General features: G+C 53.0%; 1 protein-coding gene across 1 annotated transcript in view; it reads right to left on the bottom strand.

Annotated features, from left to right (window-relative positions):
* Positions 1-1407: 1407 nt before the first annotated feature.
* Positions 1408-16021, bottom strand: part of Sun2 (Sad1 and UNC84 domain containing 2) — a 17497-nt gene continuing 2883 nt past the window's right edge. Inside the window, 16 exon segments of the mRNA XM_005354192.3 lie at positions 1408-2824; positions 3846-3938; positions 4152-4319; positions 4426-4541; positions 4887-4971; positions 5246-5467; positions 5888-6053; positions 6519-6562; positions 7029-7106; positions 7635-7889; positions 10607-10734; positions 12404-12483; positions 13579-13672; positions 13987-14082; positions 14815-14955; positions 15105-15325. Coding sequence (XP_005354249.1) covers positions 2711-2824; positions 3846-3938; positions 4152-4319; positions 4426-4541; positions 4887-4971; positions 5246-5467; positions 5888-6053; positions 6519-6562; positions 7029-7106; positions 7635-7889; positions 10607-10734; positions 12404-12483; positions 13579-13672; positions 13987-14082; positions 14815-14955; positions 15105-15325 — 2101 coding nt within the window. The 3' untranslated portion in view covers positions 1408-2710.

Here is a 16021-nt window from a genome sequence, read left to right as displayed (position 1 = left end):
CATCCCTCAACATGTATTTGTAGTAATATGAGCGGTGGGGCTACGTCCCCAGCACCCCGGCCGCCTGCTAGCTTATGCCCGAAATAACAACACACAAACTGTATTCATTTAAACACTGCTTGGCCCATTTCTATCTAGCCTCTTCTAGGCTAATTCTCACATAATAATTTAGCCCATTTCTAATCATCTGTGTAGCGCCCCTAGGTGCGCTTACTCTCGGGAAGATTCTAGCCTATTCCATCCTGGGTTGGAGCTTCATCGCGTGCGCCTGCCTGGGAGCCAGGAGCATGGTGTCTCTGCTCCAGAGCCCAGAGCTGTCGAGTCTGAGCTCACTTCCTCTTCCTCCCAGCATTCTGTTCTGTTTACTCCTCCCACCTATGTTTTAACCTATGAGGGCCAGCCAAGCAGTTTCTTCATTGCTTAATCAATGAAATCAACAGATTGATATGACACTCCCACATCACATTTGTAGCCAATAAAGTTGCTAATCCATGGGTCTCATGAGGGCAAGACGTGGCCTTCTGTATGTGCAATTTGCGTGTGCAGCATCTTTTCTAGGACTGAGGCAGTAAGGTGGGTGGGATGGAGGTGGTCAGGTCCTCATAGCACCTGCAGAAGCTATTAAGGCTCACTGATGCCTGGCACTGAGATGATGTAACAGGAATGTGCCACAGTGCAGGGTACATTTGGCTAGAGTTGGGGAGTTAGGGAGACAGTTTGTGAGGGTCAGACCATGAGAGGCCCAGAGGATTTGAGTGTTCAGGTGGCAGAGGCACTGAGCCCTGATGGTGTGTGGCAATTATGGAACTATTTGTTAGGGCTCTTCCTGCCCAGTAATACCTGTTTTGTGGAAGAGAATGAGTACATAGCGTGCCCCTGGGCTCTGGGCCAACTTGTACTCCGGCCAGTGCCCTCTCCTGCCTGCTGACCAGTTCCTGCTTTTATTTTCTCAGCCAAGGCAAGAACCAGCTCTGGGCAAGATGCCATGGTCAGTAGGAGGCGCCTCAGTCCTGAGCAGTCCCCCAGGCCCTGGAAGATCCTAACAGACCCTTTCAGGAGACACCTCCTTAAGCCAGAGACCCTCTGCCTATGTTTAAGCAGAGACAAAAGGAAATCCTCCTTCTTCATGTTACTCTTGATGACAGCTCCCAAAGACATCTCACTCCCTCCTGCCAGCCCTCAAATCCAGAAACACTGCAGTGAACCTTAGCTGGGGTTCCAAGTTCATCCCAGTAGTTTTTAACCAAAGGCCTGAGTTTCTGGGCATTAGGACTAAGTCTTTGGGTATAGTGGTTTAGCTAAGAATTCAGTCCCTTGTCTAAGCTGAGTTGCTGTGTGGTAACCAGAAAAGAACAAAACACATAATCCATTGATCCTGGGCATACTTTATTTTTTTTTTTTTGCATAGGCATAAATTACAGTCCGGAGAGGTTTTTTGTTTTGTTTGTTTTAAAAAAGAACCAACAAGTGCAGCATTTGTGACAAGAGAGCGCAAAACAAGCCCTGAGGGCAGGGATGTGCAGGTTGTGGCTTCAGAACACCTAAGAGGGCTTCTGCTTGCCCCTGCCTGGCAGCTCCCCTTGGCCCTTTCCGTAGGCCAGGACCAAGCCCCTCTCAGAGGCCAGGAACTGGGAACTGAGTAACAGCTGGTGCCCCGCAGAATGGGGCTAGGAATCAAGCCTGTAGCTTTTCAGTTTAAAAAAACAAAACAAAAAATAAAAACAGACCTTGAGAATTCTATACATAATACAGCAGGGCCATTCAGTCTAAAAGCCTCTTCCTCTTCCCCACACAAGGTAACTTCTGCCAGCCTCCCTCCCAGCCCCTACCCAACTGCCCCCACAGAGAAAGAATCTAAGCAAGAGCTGAAAGCCCAAGGGAGCTGCTTTAGAGTGGGCAGGGCCCTCACTAGATGGGAGTGGGCTAGTGTGACCTCTCTACCTGAAACCTTGAACCACATTGTGGCCATTGGCACTAGACCAGGAGAACCCCCAAGGTCATTTTCCCTCTCTTCTAGGCTACCCTGATGGAATGGCCCCAAAGACAGCCTAGGTCCTCCCCTGGGGGAATGGAAACCTTGCTCTGAAGCACAGGCAGGATACAGCAGGAATGAAGTACAAAGTAGACCCTCACCCCACATCAGGAGAAAAAGCAATGGTCCCCAGCATTGGGGATCTAGGTTGGCACAGACAGCAGTCCTCAGAGGCACACAGGAGCTGGTACCCTCCAGGATACAAGAAACCCCAGGGGCCCTGTGGGCCAGGGTACCTGCCAGAGCCAGTTCCCACTATATAGTGCTGAGCACTGTCCTAAAAGGCCACAAGACCCCCAGCTCACCTCCCTGGGGCTCTGGCTTAGTGTGCCCATGGCTTTGGCACCTACCAGGAGCTCCCTGCTGCCAGTCCCTCCACCAAATAGTCTCACTTCCTGACTCCCAGACCTCCAAAGTATGCTACATATGTACACCCTGGCAGGCGCCTAGCTCTAGGGGGAGGACTAAGAGGCATGGGAGCCTGTTGGCAACCTCAAGCTGCTTGGTTATGCAGGGAATCCTACACATGCTGCCTCTTCGTTCTTGCTCCTGAAGTCAGCGCTATCAAGCATGTGCGGGCAGTGGTGGGGTGCTGTACACCTACTCTCAGAGCAGGGGTAGATGCTGGGAAGGATGGGCTTCCCAGGCGGCTAGCAGCAGGCACAAGGTCTTAAAGGGCTAGTGGGCAGGCTCTCCATGCACCCGGAAGCGGTAGATGCACGTGTACTCAGGGTGGCCCCAGTTGGTCAGGATCCGAAGCTCCACGACTTGATACGTGGCCATCTTAGAGGCCTAAGTGGAGAAGAAGGGTTCAATGTCACTGGGCCCTTGACATGTCACCAACAGAAAGGGCTTGGGGGACCAGATGTCTCCCTCTGGGGGTTCAAAAAAAAACCTACATTTCTAAGGTTTGTATTTCCTGGAACAAAGTTTCCAGGCCAAAGGCCCTGGGGGACTTCAGGGTTCTAGGGGCCACTACCCATGAGCCAGCCCTTGGGCTGTATGTGAACAGTCTGAGTACCAAGGACCAGCACAGTTTATCTGAGACTGACGAATTCATTCCCAGTCATGGTTAGCATTATCATGCATAGAACTTCCATAGGAGGCTTGTGGACAGGGTTTGCTTTTTGCTGGTGTGTGTCTAGCTTAAAAGCCATAGTGTTATAGGGCTGAAGAGCTAGCCCAGCAGTTAAGAGCACTGGCTACTCTTCCATGTGATCCAGGTTCAATTCCCAGCACACATATGGCAGCTTCTAATTATAACTCTGGTTATAGGGTGTCCAAAGCCTTCTTCTGACCTCCTATGGCACCAAGCAAACAGATGGTACACACACACACACACACACACACATTGTATGCAAGTAAAATACTTATACACACATCCAGAAAAAAACAAAACAACCAATGATAACAAAACAACCAAGGAATTAAAATAAACTGAGTTCCATCTGTAGCACCTGGTCTGCCTCTATCAAGCGTAGAAGATTGGATGCCCACTTATTGTAGGCCACATGCCCTGCCTGAGACTCTAGCTGACTACACACTGATTGTCCTGAACATGTGTCACATCCTTGTCACAACCCTTCTTTAGTAAAACTCACTTCTGCAGAGCCCCTGTTCAGGAAGTCCTGAATGCTGCCATCTCTGTGTCATTGACAGGAGAGTCAATCTCTACCCTTTACCCTGAACTGAGGCAGGATGGGAAGAGATCTCTGAGCCCTGTGCCTGGCAGTGCAAGTGCCGGGAGATGGCTGCTATTGATGGGGTGGGTGTGGGAGATGAGGTTCCAGCCCATGAGCACACAATCCTGTACCTGGAAATAGAAGGTCTGGATGGGGTCCCCATCCTGGTCATAGGCGAACGTGCCAAGAAGTGTCCCTTCCTGCTGCAGGTCTTCATCAAAGCCCTGTAGCAAAGCAAGTAGGAGTGGGGCGGAGTCGGGGGTTACTCCAGTCTCACACCTGGTGTCTTCACTGCAGCCTCAGACAGCTGAGCTGAAGGGCTAGGTCTCACCCTGGCTCTCCTCTTTCAAATGCACTAACCCCGTCACTGCCAGAGCCACCTTAGGTGATTCTCAGCAAAGACACCCCCTCTGCCCCCACCCAGACCAGGTACTCACAAAGATGGCAAAGTCCTTGGGAGCACTGGAGATGGTGCTGTTGGGTGACAAGGCCTTGGGCACATGTTCTAAGGTGACAGCTGTGGGGCGGATGCGAGCAGAGAGGCGGACCACAGCAAAGCCCTGAGGCCCCTGGAAGGCCCAGCAGTTGCCCGGGTGCACATCTGGCTGGAGGAGGTGAAAGGCATGTTAGATAAGGGGCTTTAAACCAGGTCTGGCTGACTGAGGGGCATCCCCCACTGTGTTCAGAGTGCACTGAGCCCTGAGTGCCCACCTGGAGAATGACTCGGGGTGACTGTGAGTGGTACCACAAGGGGATGCCGAAGAGGCTGAGGAGGGCCGTCTTTGTCTCGTAAGTCTCAGAACACCGGGTACTGATAACACTGGCTCCTGTCCCGGGAGAGAAAGTTTCTTTAAACTCTCAGTGGAGAGGCCCAATAAGCTCCTGGGTTCCAGGGTTGAAGAGCCATTGCCTGTCTCCTCACAGAACATGGGGGTAAGGACCTTAAACCCAGCCCTTAGCTCTAGCCTAAATTCACAAGGCCTCTTCCAGCCAGGAATGCCGCTCAGTGCCTCATGGCTTCTCTCAGCCATCCCTGGCCTTGGGTGGGAGTCCCGTTGGGTGTCCAGTACTGGCCTCGAGCTGTCTGCTTAGCACTGTGCTGCCTGGCAGACGTGAGGCCTAGCCATTGTAAGAACCAAGGTAAGGCAAAGTGGTGAAGGCAGGACACACACCTCCTGATTCCAGGGCGTAGTCTACCATTCCAATACGGTCCTCGCTGTAGCGCTGCAGGGCCTGCTTGACGATCAGGTGCACTTGCTGAAACATGTCCCCGGGAGACAGGTGTGATGTGAATGGGGCACAGACACTGCATGCACACCCATGACTGGGCCTGCTAGACGGGCACAGTGGTACCCAAACAGGTCTTGTATACCTCCACCACCCACACCTGGCCCAGAACAAACACCCAAACCTCTAACCAGAGGGTCCATCATTATGTCCTAGAACATATGAGGAGCTGGCAGCATAGGACTGTTGAGGTCTACAGCTTCCGGGGAAGAAAGCAGTGTGTGGGGAGGGTAGTCGTTCTTACCTCCTCTGTCACCCCCACCACGCCTTCTTTCTGCAGTGTCTGTCCTAGAGAAGCTGCAGCTTCCCTGGCTGACTTGCCCTGCATTTCAGCCATGCTGACAAGGATCTTGCTCTCCAGCTCCTGAAGCTGAGCATGCAGCTCGTCTCTCTGCAGGAGTCCGCTACGGGCACCCCTATCTTGGAGAAGGAACTGACTGACCCAGTCAGGGAACTGGGATTCCACCTAGGGACAAAGGCAGGGTCACTGAGAAGCTTGCAGGAATGGCAGGGGCTGCGATGGCAGGGCTGGTGGGCTGTCACTAAGGGAGGCAGAGCTGGAGGGGAAGGAGACCCTGGGAGAGAGGTTACAGAGGTCAGGGACTACCTTCTAGGGAAGACTGGCTAAGTACGGCAAATACTGCCCCCCAGAGTCCAGGTCTGCAGCAGTCCACGCGCGCAATGTGCCTCCAAGACAGCCCAAGGATACTGCCCCCACCTCTGCCCCCAGGCGGGTGGTTATAGACAACAGGCTAAGGACCCGCCCCCAGGTGGGTGGTCTCAGACAACAGACTGGGGCTACAGCCCCAGCTGACAGACCCCATGTCCCGGTGGGTGGTCTCAGAGGGGAGGATGTTCCACAAGACTCTGGGTAATTCCAACTCACATCAGCCCTGGCAGCCTGGATCTTCTGTGGCAGCAGTCCCACTTCATCTGCCACCGAGTTCTGCCTCAAAGTCAGGGCAGCCAGCTCTTGCCGCAGGCTGGCCAGCTGGGCTTCCAACCGTCCCAGCTCCTTCTCAGAGCTCTCCTGGAAGGCCTCCTGGGTCATCCTAACCCCAGAGGAAGGCAAGTAAGGTAAGGCTATGCTGAGGAAGGGAGAGGACCCCCTGACTGACTCCTCATAAAGTGTGTGCCTGTCACTCACTGCGTGTGTGAAGGAGCAGGGCTGCCCTTGGAGTCTGCAGGAGAACACAGCACAGGAGCTGGGGAACTAGCTTGCCTGTCTCAGAGCTAATTCTGTTCTGATTCCCTCTAAGCTTGGAATACACAACAGTGCCGCAGCCTCCGCTGCCTTCACTGCTTGGCCATAAGAACATAAGGCACATGGAAGATTCCAGCCCACAGCTCCAGTTTCTCTGCAGTGCCTGGCCCTGCCACCCCCAGTCTTTACCAATCTTCCCTGGACCTTAGAGGCTGCCAGCAGGGTCCTAAGCTAAGTTTCTGCCAGCCTTCCCCAAGGGACCAGGCAGAGCCCTAATGGTGACAGAACAGGCCTTGGCCATGGCAGCTGTTACCTTTGCCACTCTGTCTTCAGCTGCTGGACACGAGCCTCGGACTCCTGGGAGCAGGAAGAAGAACAAAGACAAGAAAGAAATGAAGAGTTCAGCTGTGGACATAGCTCAGTTGGCAGAGTGACTGCCTAGCATGTAGAATACACAGGATTCTTCATTTCTGAGGACCTGTCCTGTATGGGGGGGGGTGTCCCATCATTAATGCTTAATCCCATCCCTGCCTCGGGACCTCCCAGCCCTTTCAGCAGAAGTTGTGTGACCTCACCAGGCTCATTCCACCTAGGTACATTCATGTTCACTGAGCACAGATGCACCGGTACAGCTACCACCTCGCCCCATGCACACATCCCCAGGGGTCACCGTGGAGCATCCATGCGCAACAAGTGCAGCCCCAAAGAAGCCACGAGACCATTCCCCTTCTGTGCAACATCCCAGCAGTATCCATGAAGGACCAAGGACAGACCTGAGTGTGGTGAGATCCTCAGCGCAGGCCTACACACCTAGCCCACTGACCTGAGAGGCCTGGACAATCTTCTTGAAGAGGTCTTCCGTGTCTTGGTGATGCTCTGCCCTCAGGGTTGCCAGGTCTTCCTACCAGATACGGGGAAGAAACTGGCTTTTGTGTTTGCTTTGCTTTAGACAGGGTCTCTCTATGTAGCCCTGGTTCTCCTGGAACTCTGGTATGTAGACCTGGCTGGTCTCAAACTCAGAGACCCACCTGCCTCTGCCTCCTAAGTGATGGGATTAAAGGCATGCACCATCATGCCCTGAGAGACTAAGGTTTGACAGCAGCCCTTGGAGGAACACTTGTGACTGGAAGCTAAAGGGGCTCATTACATTATAACGGGACTTTATGCTACAAGGCTCTGAAATACAAGGGGTACCACCTGGTGTCTAACACTTCACTGGTGTCAGGCACCATGCTGGGCACTCCCACCATGGAAGGTGGATCATGCCCACCTTGACAGGGTACCTGGCAAGCAATGCTATATTACACACGACTGTCTCCCTCATGCTCTGTGGGGCTTCCTACACTCAACATGTGCACTTTCAGGGTTTTCTATGACATCGCCCTCAGGGGATGTGCAGCCCCAAACCCCGGCAATGCTGTTCTCTCACCTGAATACGAGCCACAGTCTCCCTGCGCAAGTCCTCTTTCAAGGCAGCCTCACGGCGGTTCACCAACCCCTCCAGGAGAGACAGGGTATCCTCATGGCTCAGGCCACTGCTGCCTCCGTGACCAGTAGCCCCCTGCCGCAGCTCCAGGCGTTCCAGCCGCATGGCCTCCTTCTGCCAGTTGGAGGAAAACTCAGAGGCAAGAGCTTCCAGGCGCCGCTCCAGGGAGTGCACCCGGGAGAGAATCCGCTGCTCAGCCTGGTGGGGCCAGAGGGAAAGAACAGAGGTTGGGGGGGCCCAGGGGAGCCTACCACAAGGCTTCCTGGGGATGGCCACTGAGACAGCTGGCAGAAAGAGGAGAATTCAAGGGGCTCCTGACTCAGCCCAGATGGGGCATGGCAACGAGGCATAGTAGTGCACACCTTTAATCCCAGCACTTGTAAGGCAGAGAGAGGCAGGCGGATATCTGTGGGTTCAAGGCCAGCCTGGTCTACAGAGAGAGTTCCAGGACAGCCAGGGATGTCTAGTGAGACTCCTGCTTGAAAAAACAAAAACAAACAAAAAAGCAAAAACAGCTGGGGCATGGCTAGTAACTGCAGCACGTGCCAGGAGATACAGGACATACACTTCAGGAGCTGGGCCCAAAGCTCCTAAACATAGTTCCCATCATATCCAGCTGGGCAGCCCGTGAACTGTATGTGTGTGTGTGTGTGTGTGTATGTATATACGTATATATGTATATACACCCCATGAGCTGTATAAGGTCGGGAGGGGTAGCCTTTGGCTTTCCAGTGCTTTTGCTCTTCCATAGATAACTACATCAAGAAGGAATGGTTTGAAAGCTCTGCATTGTCCTCATTTAAATCAATGTCCTGCAGAGATGTAGTAGCAGCCATTTGGATCAAGGCTGACATCTGATACTGTGTCACAAATTTTGAAAACTGTTGTTCACCAAACAACAAAATCTTTGCCAAGAGAAATTACAAAATGCAATCTGACAACCAACCCTTAAAGAGTAAAGGACTTTGGGGCAGAGGTCTCCGGTCTTAGAAATTCTGTTTTAAACATATGCTCGCATGACTCAAAAAGTAACAAGCACAGAATGCCATTCCTAGCCTGCCCTCCCCCGCCCCTGCCATCACCTATCCAAACCCGCTGTCTCCACTGCTGTCTTCACACTGGCAGAAGCCAGGCCAAGCTCTGCTGCTTTACTTCTCCTTTCCACATGCAAAGTGGCCTAAGACAGAGCCGCTCCTGGTCGCTTAAAGATTAATGTTAAAAGGAGTTTGCAGATGACAGGAGATGCCATCATTTTAAGAAATAAGATCATATTCATGAAAAGGTCCATGCTGGAATATGTGGCAAGGTTAACTCAGCAGATACAAGCAAAATTCAAATCACTCGAGGACAAAGAGTTTTTTTTGGGGGGGATGTTTGTTTTCTTTTCTGCTTTTTTTGTTTGTTTTGATTGGTTTTTTGCTTGTTTGTTTGCTTTTTGAGACAGGGTTTTTTGGTAGCTTTGGAGTCTGTCCTGGAACTAGTTTTGTAGACCAGGCTGGCTTCGAACTCACAGAGCTCCACCTGCCCCTGCCTCCCGAGTGCTGGGATTAAAGGCATGCATCACCACCGCCCAGCGTTTGTTTTCTTGGGAAAGGGTCTTACTCTTAGTCTAGACTGTCCTGTAGTTTACCATGTAGCCCAGGCTAACTGCAAATTCACAGTGATTCTCCTGCCTTAGCCTCCCAAGTGCCAGATGTGAGCCACCATGCCCTGCTGAGACAAAGAGATTCATGTGTGTGTGTGCCATGCTCATGTGTGTATGCATGTGTGTACACATGTATGTGAAGTGTACTAGCTTGTGCACCACGGGAGGCCAGAAGTTGACATTAGATATGTCATTTCAGCTGGCCTTATTGGCCAACAAGCCCTTGAGATCCATCTGACTCCACCCCGTCCCAGCACTAGGGTTATAGGTGTGTACTAGCCATACTGGGGATCTGAACTCAGGTCTGATACTCACACAGCAAGTGTATTGTGCACTGAGCCAGCCCCCCTAGCCCTGGGACAGAGTTTTGAGTGCCCTGTATTTCTATTGCATTCTGGTTATTTGCCTATTTGGTTCACTTGTTACCACAACTGACTGCAGGCCCCTGAAGAGCACAGCCTGGGCCCGCCCCATCTTAACACCTGAGCAGATTATAAACTGACCACCGTCTCTCACTCCCTGTCTGCAGCCTCTGCAGAGTGGCCCAGCAGGTCGCCTGCTGGAGGGGCTTCCCTCTCCTTGCATCTGGTCTGTCCTTGATACTTGCTTCTCCAGGTCCTATCTCATCTGGCTTGTTTTGTTTTGTTTTTTTCTTTTTTGGGTTTTTCAAGACAGGGTTTCTCTGTGGCTTTGGAGTCTGTCCTGGAACTAGCTCTGTAGACCAGGCTGGTCTCGAACTCACAGAGATCCACCTGCCTCTGCTTCCCAAGTGCTGGGATTAAAGGCTTGTGCCACCATCGCCCGGCTCTCATCTGGCTTGTTTCCCCCCTCCTAGAACACAGCTGAGCTGCCAGGGGAGGAAGCCCAGGCTAGCCTGATAGGCGAACAAAGAGCACCTGGGAGCAGCTGTCCCTGTGAAGGCCTAGGCCTGCTGTCCCACCAGCACCACCTGTCCTGGTTCAGCCCAGAAGGGACCTCCAGACCACAGCTACTACAAACTTGCAGTCTTAAGTCACAAGTTTAAGTTGGGAGAGGAGTAGGAGGTACCTTATGAGGATGTTACACACAGAAGCCGTGGCAATATGGAGAAATCACATTGAAAGGCAACAAAACCGTTTGCCACCCCTTCCTTCTGCTTTCTGAGCACAAACATACCTTGAGTTGTGTTTAGGGGAAAGGGTTTTGTAGTTCTGTGGCTTTGTGAGGGCTGGGGTGCCCCCTGCAAAGGCAGGCTGGAGTTCGCCCACCACCCTCAGCCCTGTGGACTCACCTGGGAGTGTAGGGAGGCATCTCTGGATTCCCACACCTCCGGTTGCCTCCTGCTCTCCTTTGCTGCCCACCAGGAGGCCAAGGTGGGTTGCAGTGTATGCAGCCCGAAGGGGTAAAAATACCAAGCACCTAGGCACAGGGAGAGAGTGCTGCTTAGAATCTGTCATGCAGCCTGTGTCATTCACTGTGAGTCCAGCTCTCCCAGGCGTGGAAATGACACCTCATGACCTCACAGCGCACTCAGTGCTCACAGACACACACACGTTCCTTCGCTCTTTCTGCAGACAGTGAAACTCGTGTGAAAGCACCTTCCTTCCTTTATCAGCTCCAGATTTCTAGGGGTGGAGCCCAGCCCTGAGGTAACCCTGGCTGTCTCAGTGCACAGTGCCCTGGGGAGCCGTGACAACAACCACCACTGGCTGACTGTCCAGAAGAAGGGTTAAATGGCTCAAGGGGCCACTTGTGAGTGGGCTTAGCAGCTCCCTAGCTCCATGGGTTGCTGACAGTGAGCATCACACGAGAGAACGCAGCATCCCAGGATCAGGGTCCAAGGCTGCAGCCACAGAGAAACAGAGAGCCTGAAAAATGTCGTGTTTGCCACTTAGTTATCAGCCTTGAGCAGGGAAGGGAAGGAGCACCCACAGTCAGCAGGTTGTGCAGACACCACCACCACACACTCCTCTGGCACCTCCATGAGCTCTGACTGTGACACCAGCTGTCAACCCCAGGAGGAAATGGAGAAGCTCAGCTGGAGCTGTGCTCAGTACCTGGGAAAGTGCCGGCGGGACTAGCACCATGTTGTTGTGAGTAATAAAATGGTTATTATTTTAAGGGTGATGCCCAGTTTCCACTAGGTATGAACAAGTTGTTCTTGTAACAGGAAACAAAAAGGAAACCAACATTTGGAAAAAATGCCTTCTTATTAATAAAAGTACACCGGGCAGTGGTGGTGGTGGTAGTGGCCCTCCTTTAATCCCAGCACCCAGGAGTTCAAGGCCAGCCTGTTCTTCAGAGAGTTACTGGACAGCCAGGGCTACACAGATAAAACCAACTCTCTACAAGCTCCTGCAGTCACTGAAAGTGAGCCTGGGATACACAGCCAAATCACATGAAACCGGAAACTCAGTGAACTAGCTGTCCAATGAGAAGAGGAATACACAAGGCAAAGATGACAAGGTCCTGTGACAGGCAGAATGGGGCAGAGCTGTGGGTAAGCAGCTCTTCGTGTCCCAGCCAGTTCTTTTTTCGCTGTTTCACGGCTTCTGGTTCAAGGCAGCCAAAGGTTTCACTTGATCTTGTAAAAACATTCCCCTTGCACAGACTCTGTCCTGATTTGGAATAGAGGGAAAATAGCTGCTCCTAATAATAGCTCAGAGTTCCTGCTTGCTACCCACAGAGTGGCTGTCCAGGGGCGTGTTCCTCCCAGAGACACTCTGTACCACAGCAAGAGCAAGGTCAGATGAGACACGTCCCCTCAGCCCTGGGGTGCCCTCAGACAGGACAGCCTGGGACAGTAGGGTGGAGTTGGGGAGAGTGGAAAAATCAGGCAGGGCTCTGCCAATGATCTGGTCCACTGGATTCCTGTTAGCACAGCAACTGCCACACCTACCCCTGAATCACTGTTAGCCCAGCGACGGTCACACCTACCCCAGGAGCACTGTTAGCCCAGTAACTTCACACCTACCCCTGGAGCACTGTTAGCCCAGCGACTGTCACACCTACCCCTCGAGCACTGTTAGCCCAGCGACGGTCACACCTGTACCTGCCTCTGTCTTCCCTTTCTTCCACCCCTGCTCACCATAGGTCAGACCAGTCAGGAGCAGCAGGAACAGGAGGAACCACAGAAAAGTCTTCAGGTTCAGTGAGAAGTGCCTGGACCTCGGGAGGACAGAAGAAGGCAGACATCAGCATGTGGGATCTGGGCCTCCATGCTCCACTCAGTCCCTTGGGACACTTCTAGAATTCTAAAGTAGACTTAAAACAAGTACCCTCGAGCTTCCCATGGGATTAGGGCCAGGCTAGTTCACTAGAACTGTACCCGTAGGTCCTAAGAGTAGGGGAATTTTGGCTCTATAAATTTTAAAACTTGTTTTCAATTCTGTGTGTGTGTGTGTGTGTGTGTGTAGACATATGTGCAGGTGAGTGTAGGTACCCTTAGAGTCCAGAAGAGGCTGTTGTATCCCCTGGAACTAAGTTATAGGCTGTTGTCAGCTACCATGTGGGTGCTAGGAATCGAACTCAGGTCCTCTGGAAGAGCAGCCAGTGCTCTTAACCACTGAGCCATCTCTCTAGCCTCCCCACCCTCACCACACATATATTTTTGAGATAGGGTCTTGATAGGTAGCCCAGGCAGACCTGGACTCCCCGTGTAGCTCAGGCTGGCTTCAGACTCTCAGTTCTCCTGACTGATTCTTCATTCTCTCAGGTTCTTTGGTGACCATCCCTCTTTCCAGCAGCACTTAGCCATACTCCATGACCTGGACTTGGCTAGAAGTGCCCTGACCTCCTGGTCTAGCCTTTCTTCTCCACCCAAAGGACATGGCCCTAAGCCTCTGTTCTGCTGGTTCGAGAATTTGAGGAATAACCAACCCCACAACATCCTCAGACAATGCCTCTTCATGGCTTCTGACCATGAGCAGGAACCTCTGGAATGTAGCCTGTCACAGGCCTAAGGAGTCAGGACTTTCTACCCCACTTTTGAATTAGTGCCTCAGAGTTTGCCACTGGGAGCAAAGCCACCCTTTCTCTCTGGGCTGAAAGTGGCTGGGCTGGGTGGCCCTTGGTTCTTAGGAAGGGCCCAAGTGAGTATAAACCTTGAGTTATTAACTAGGAAGGGAAACCTGCCTATGCCAGAAGCTACCCTAGACTGGGAATCTCCAGGGAACGGTGGAGCACATTCAGGCGCGGCTGCTCTATCAAGCCCTGTGGTGCTAGGTCTTTCTGATTCATCATCAAGTCTGGAGTCTCACTCACCTGGTCAAGACGAAGACGTCCAGGAGGGAGGCAGCAGTCGTGAGGCGGTACCAGGTGGTGCCAACCCACCAGTAGAGAAGACCAAAGAGCCGGCCTGAAAGGTGGCCATTAAGCCTAAGGTTAGCCGTATTCAGCACACTATGCTCTCCCCATCTCTGCACTCCCCTGCCCACCCCTTGCCAGGCCCCGTTTGTCCCACTCCACAGTGACCCCTCTCCAAGTCCACCAGCCCAGTCATATATCCCAACCTGTTCTGCAATGGCTCCTGCTCAAACCTGCTAGGCCCTTCCCACAGCTCTTGGTTCTCAGTGATTATTCTACAACAAGCCCTCCCGACTCTGTAGCCTGGGTGCCCAAGCAGACACAATAAGAAGCGTGGAAGTGGCCTAGCACACAGCGAGTACCCACCTGGGAAAGTGACCAGGGTCCAGACAAATGAGCCCGCCCGAGACGCTGCACTCCTCAACCCTGACCCTGAGCCGTGCTGGCTGGAGTCCGTGTAACCTACAGGGAAGGGAAGGAGACGAACTGACTTCTGCTTGAGCTGGAGTCTCTCATCCTCTTCCCAGAGTACCAGACTGGCCCAGCACACAGTAGCTCAAGGCATGTGTGTGAACTGATAGATGGGGACTCTCCAACATCTTTTCCTGGTGCTGGGGACTGAATCTAGGACCTGTGCTTGCTAGAGCACTGTGCCTTGAGTCACGTCCCCAGGCCCTGACGTTTTAGTTCCCTGTTGTACCCCTCCTTGCTGACAGTCTCTAGGCAGTTGCTTAGAACCAGACAAGGGATCACTCCTGCATGTAACAGAAATTACTGAGTATTGACCATGCTTGAGTCCCAGATTAAACTGCCCAAAACACAGTGATGTGGTTCTGGGTCACTCACAGACTAGTGGAAGAGGATTCTACAGACACACAAAGTCCAAGGTGAGGGACTGCTTGGGGAAGGATGGACAGTGTTGGTGCAGACACCCAGTAAGGTGTGTACATGTGTGAACACACACTCAAACACACACCACGAGAGAGAGAGAGAGGGAGAGAGAGAGAGAGAGAGAGAGGGAGAGAGAGAGGGGGAGAGAACTGCCCAGGTTACATGTTTGTTAGACTAATTCTCTACCCCAATGCTCCGTCCCCAGCTCTCAGGGAAGCTATGGTGAGTGGTGAGGTCATCTCACTCTGTCTCCGTGCCCCTTGTCCTCAGTCCACTCGCATGAGCTAGTGAGGCAGCACCTACCTGCGAAGTCATCCTCTGAAGAGTAGCCCGAAGAAGAGCCGAAAAAGTCCTCTGAGACCTTGCTCTCAGTGGTGAGCCCATTGGCTTTGCTGCTTTCCGAGCCGCCTGTGCCTCTCCTCCTCCTTCCCCGCAGGTCCCCACCTGGCAGGGGACGGGCTCTGTTGAGCTCCCACAGCCTCCACCTGGGGCTGAGGGGTGCTCCGAGAAGCATCCCGAGAAGGGCTTCTTGGGAACACTGAGAGGGAAGGAACTTGGAGCCCAGGTTTCAGGAGGGGGTCTGGGGTACTTACTCCAGTATGGCTCACTGTGTAGCCGGTCATCCAGGAGGGCACTCCTGGCGAGGGATGCGGCCCGGGGGCTGCCGATGTAGGACTCCCGAACCACAGACTCGCTGTAGTAGGAGGTGTGAGAGTCAGAGGAGGGGCCCAGCTGTGGAGCGGGGGACAGGCGCTTCATGCTGCTCGATTTCCTCTTCAAAGTCCTGTGGGACAGTCATGAGGGGAGAGGCAGGGAAGTGAGCCCAGCCAGGCAGGGGAAGCCAACAGCCCTGGCAGGCTCACTCTGTATGGGTAGGCCTTGTTGCCAGGCGACCAGCAACCCATCTACTTCTGACTTCTCCCAGCACAGGTACTTCTCTGCTTCTTGTACCTCTCGCCGAATCTCACCAGAGACGGGCAAGTTCACCAGTTAGAGACAGAGTGGGTCATCATTCAATTCGGGTTTCTCACTTCAAAGCCAAATGTTTTCCCAGGCTTCCTAGTAGGACTAGGAGTTTCTGCAACCTACTGAAAATCTGGACAAACCTGACCTGGCCTCCCAGACTTAACCAGAGCCGCATGGGCCTCAAGGCTGCAAGGAGGCAAGAGGACAAGGCACTCGCTGTTGCCCTGCATCAAGAGCCAGCTCCCGAGACCCTGCAGGTGGTGAAATGTGAGGTGCGGGCCTGGGGAAGGCGGCTGAACTGCCACACCCGTCCACAGCAGACTCGCTTCTGTTGAGCCCAGCTTTGGTGTTTCCTGCCTGGCTTTTGTATGAAGCTGCCTCTCCCCACTTCCTGTTCACTAAACCAGAGGCTGGGTGGCCCCTGCTCACAGTGGGTGGAGAAGGCAGCATCCTGGGTCCTGCCATCCTTGTAGGTTCGAAGAAAGGCAGAAGCCTCTGGACCAAAGGCATCTCCTCTCCATCCGCAACAGCGGCAAGGAAGAGT

Source organism: Microtus ochrogaster, chromosome 15, assembly GCF_000317375.1.
Source record: "Microtus ochrogaster isolate Prairie Vole_2 chromosome 15, MicOch1.0, whole genome shotgun sequence".
NCBI lineage: Eukaryota > Metazoa > Chordata > Mammalia > Rodentia > Cricetidae > Microtus > Microtus ochrogaster.
The sequence above is the reverse complement of the archived record's forward strand: the minus strand, read 5'-3'. Positions and strand labels throughout refer to the sequence as shown.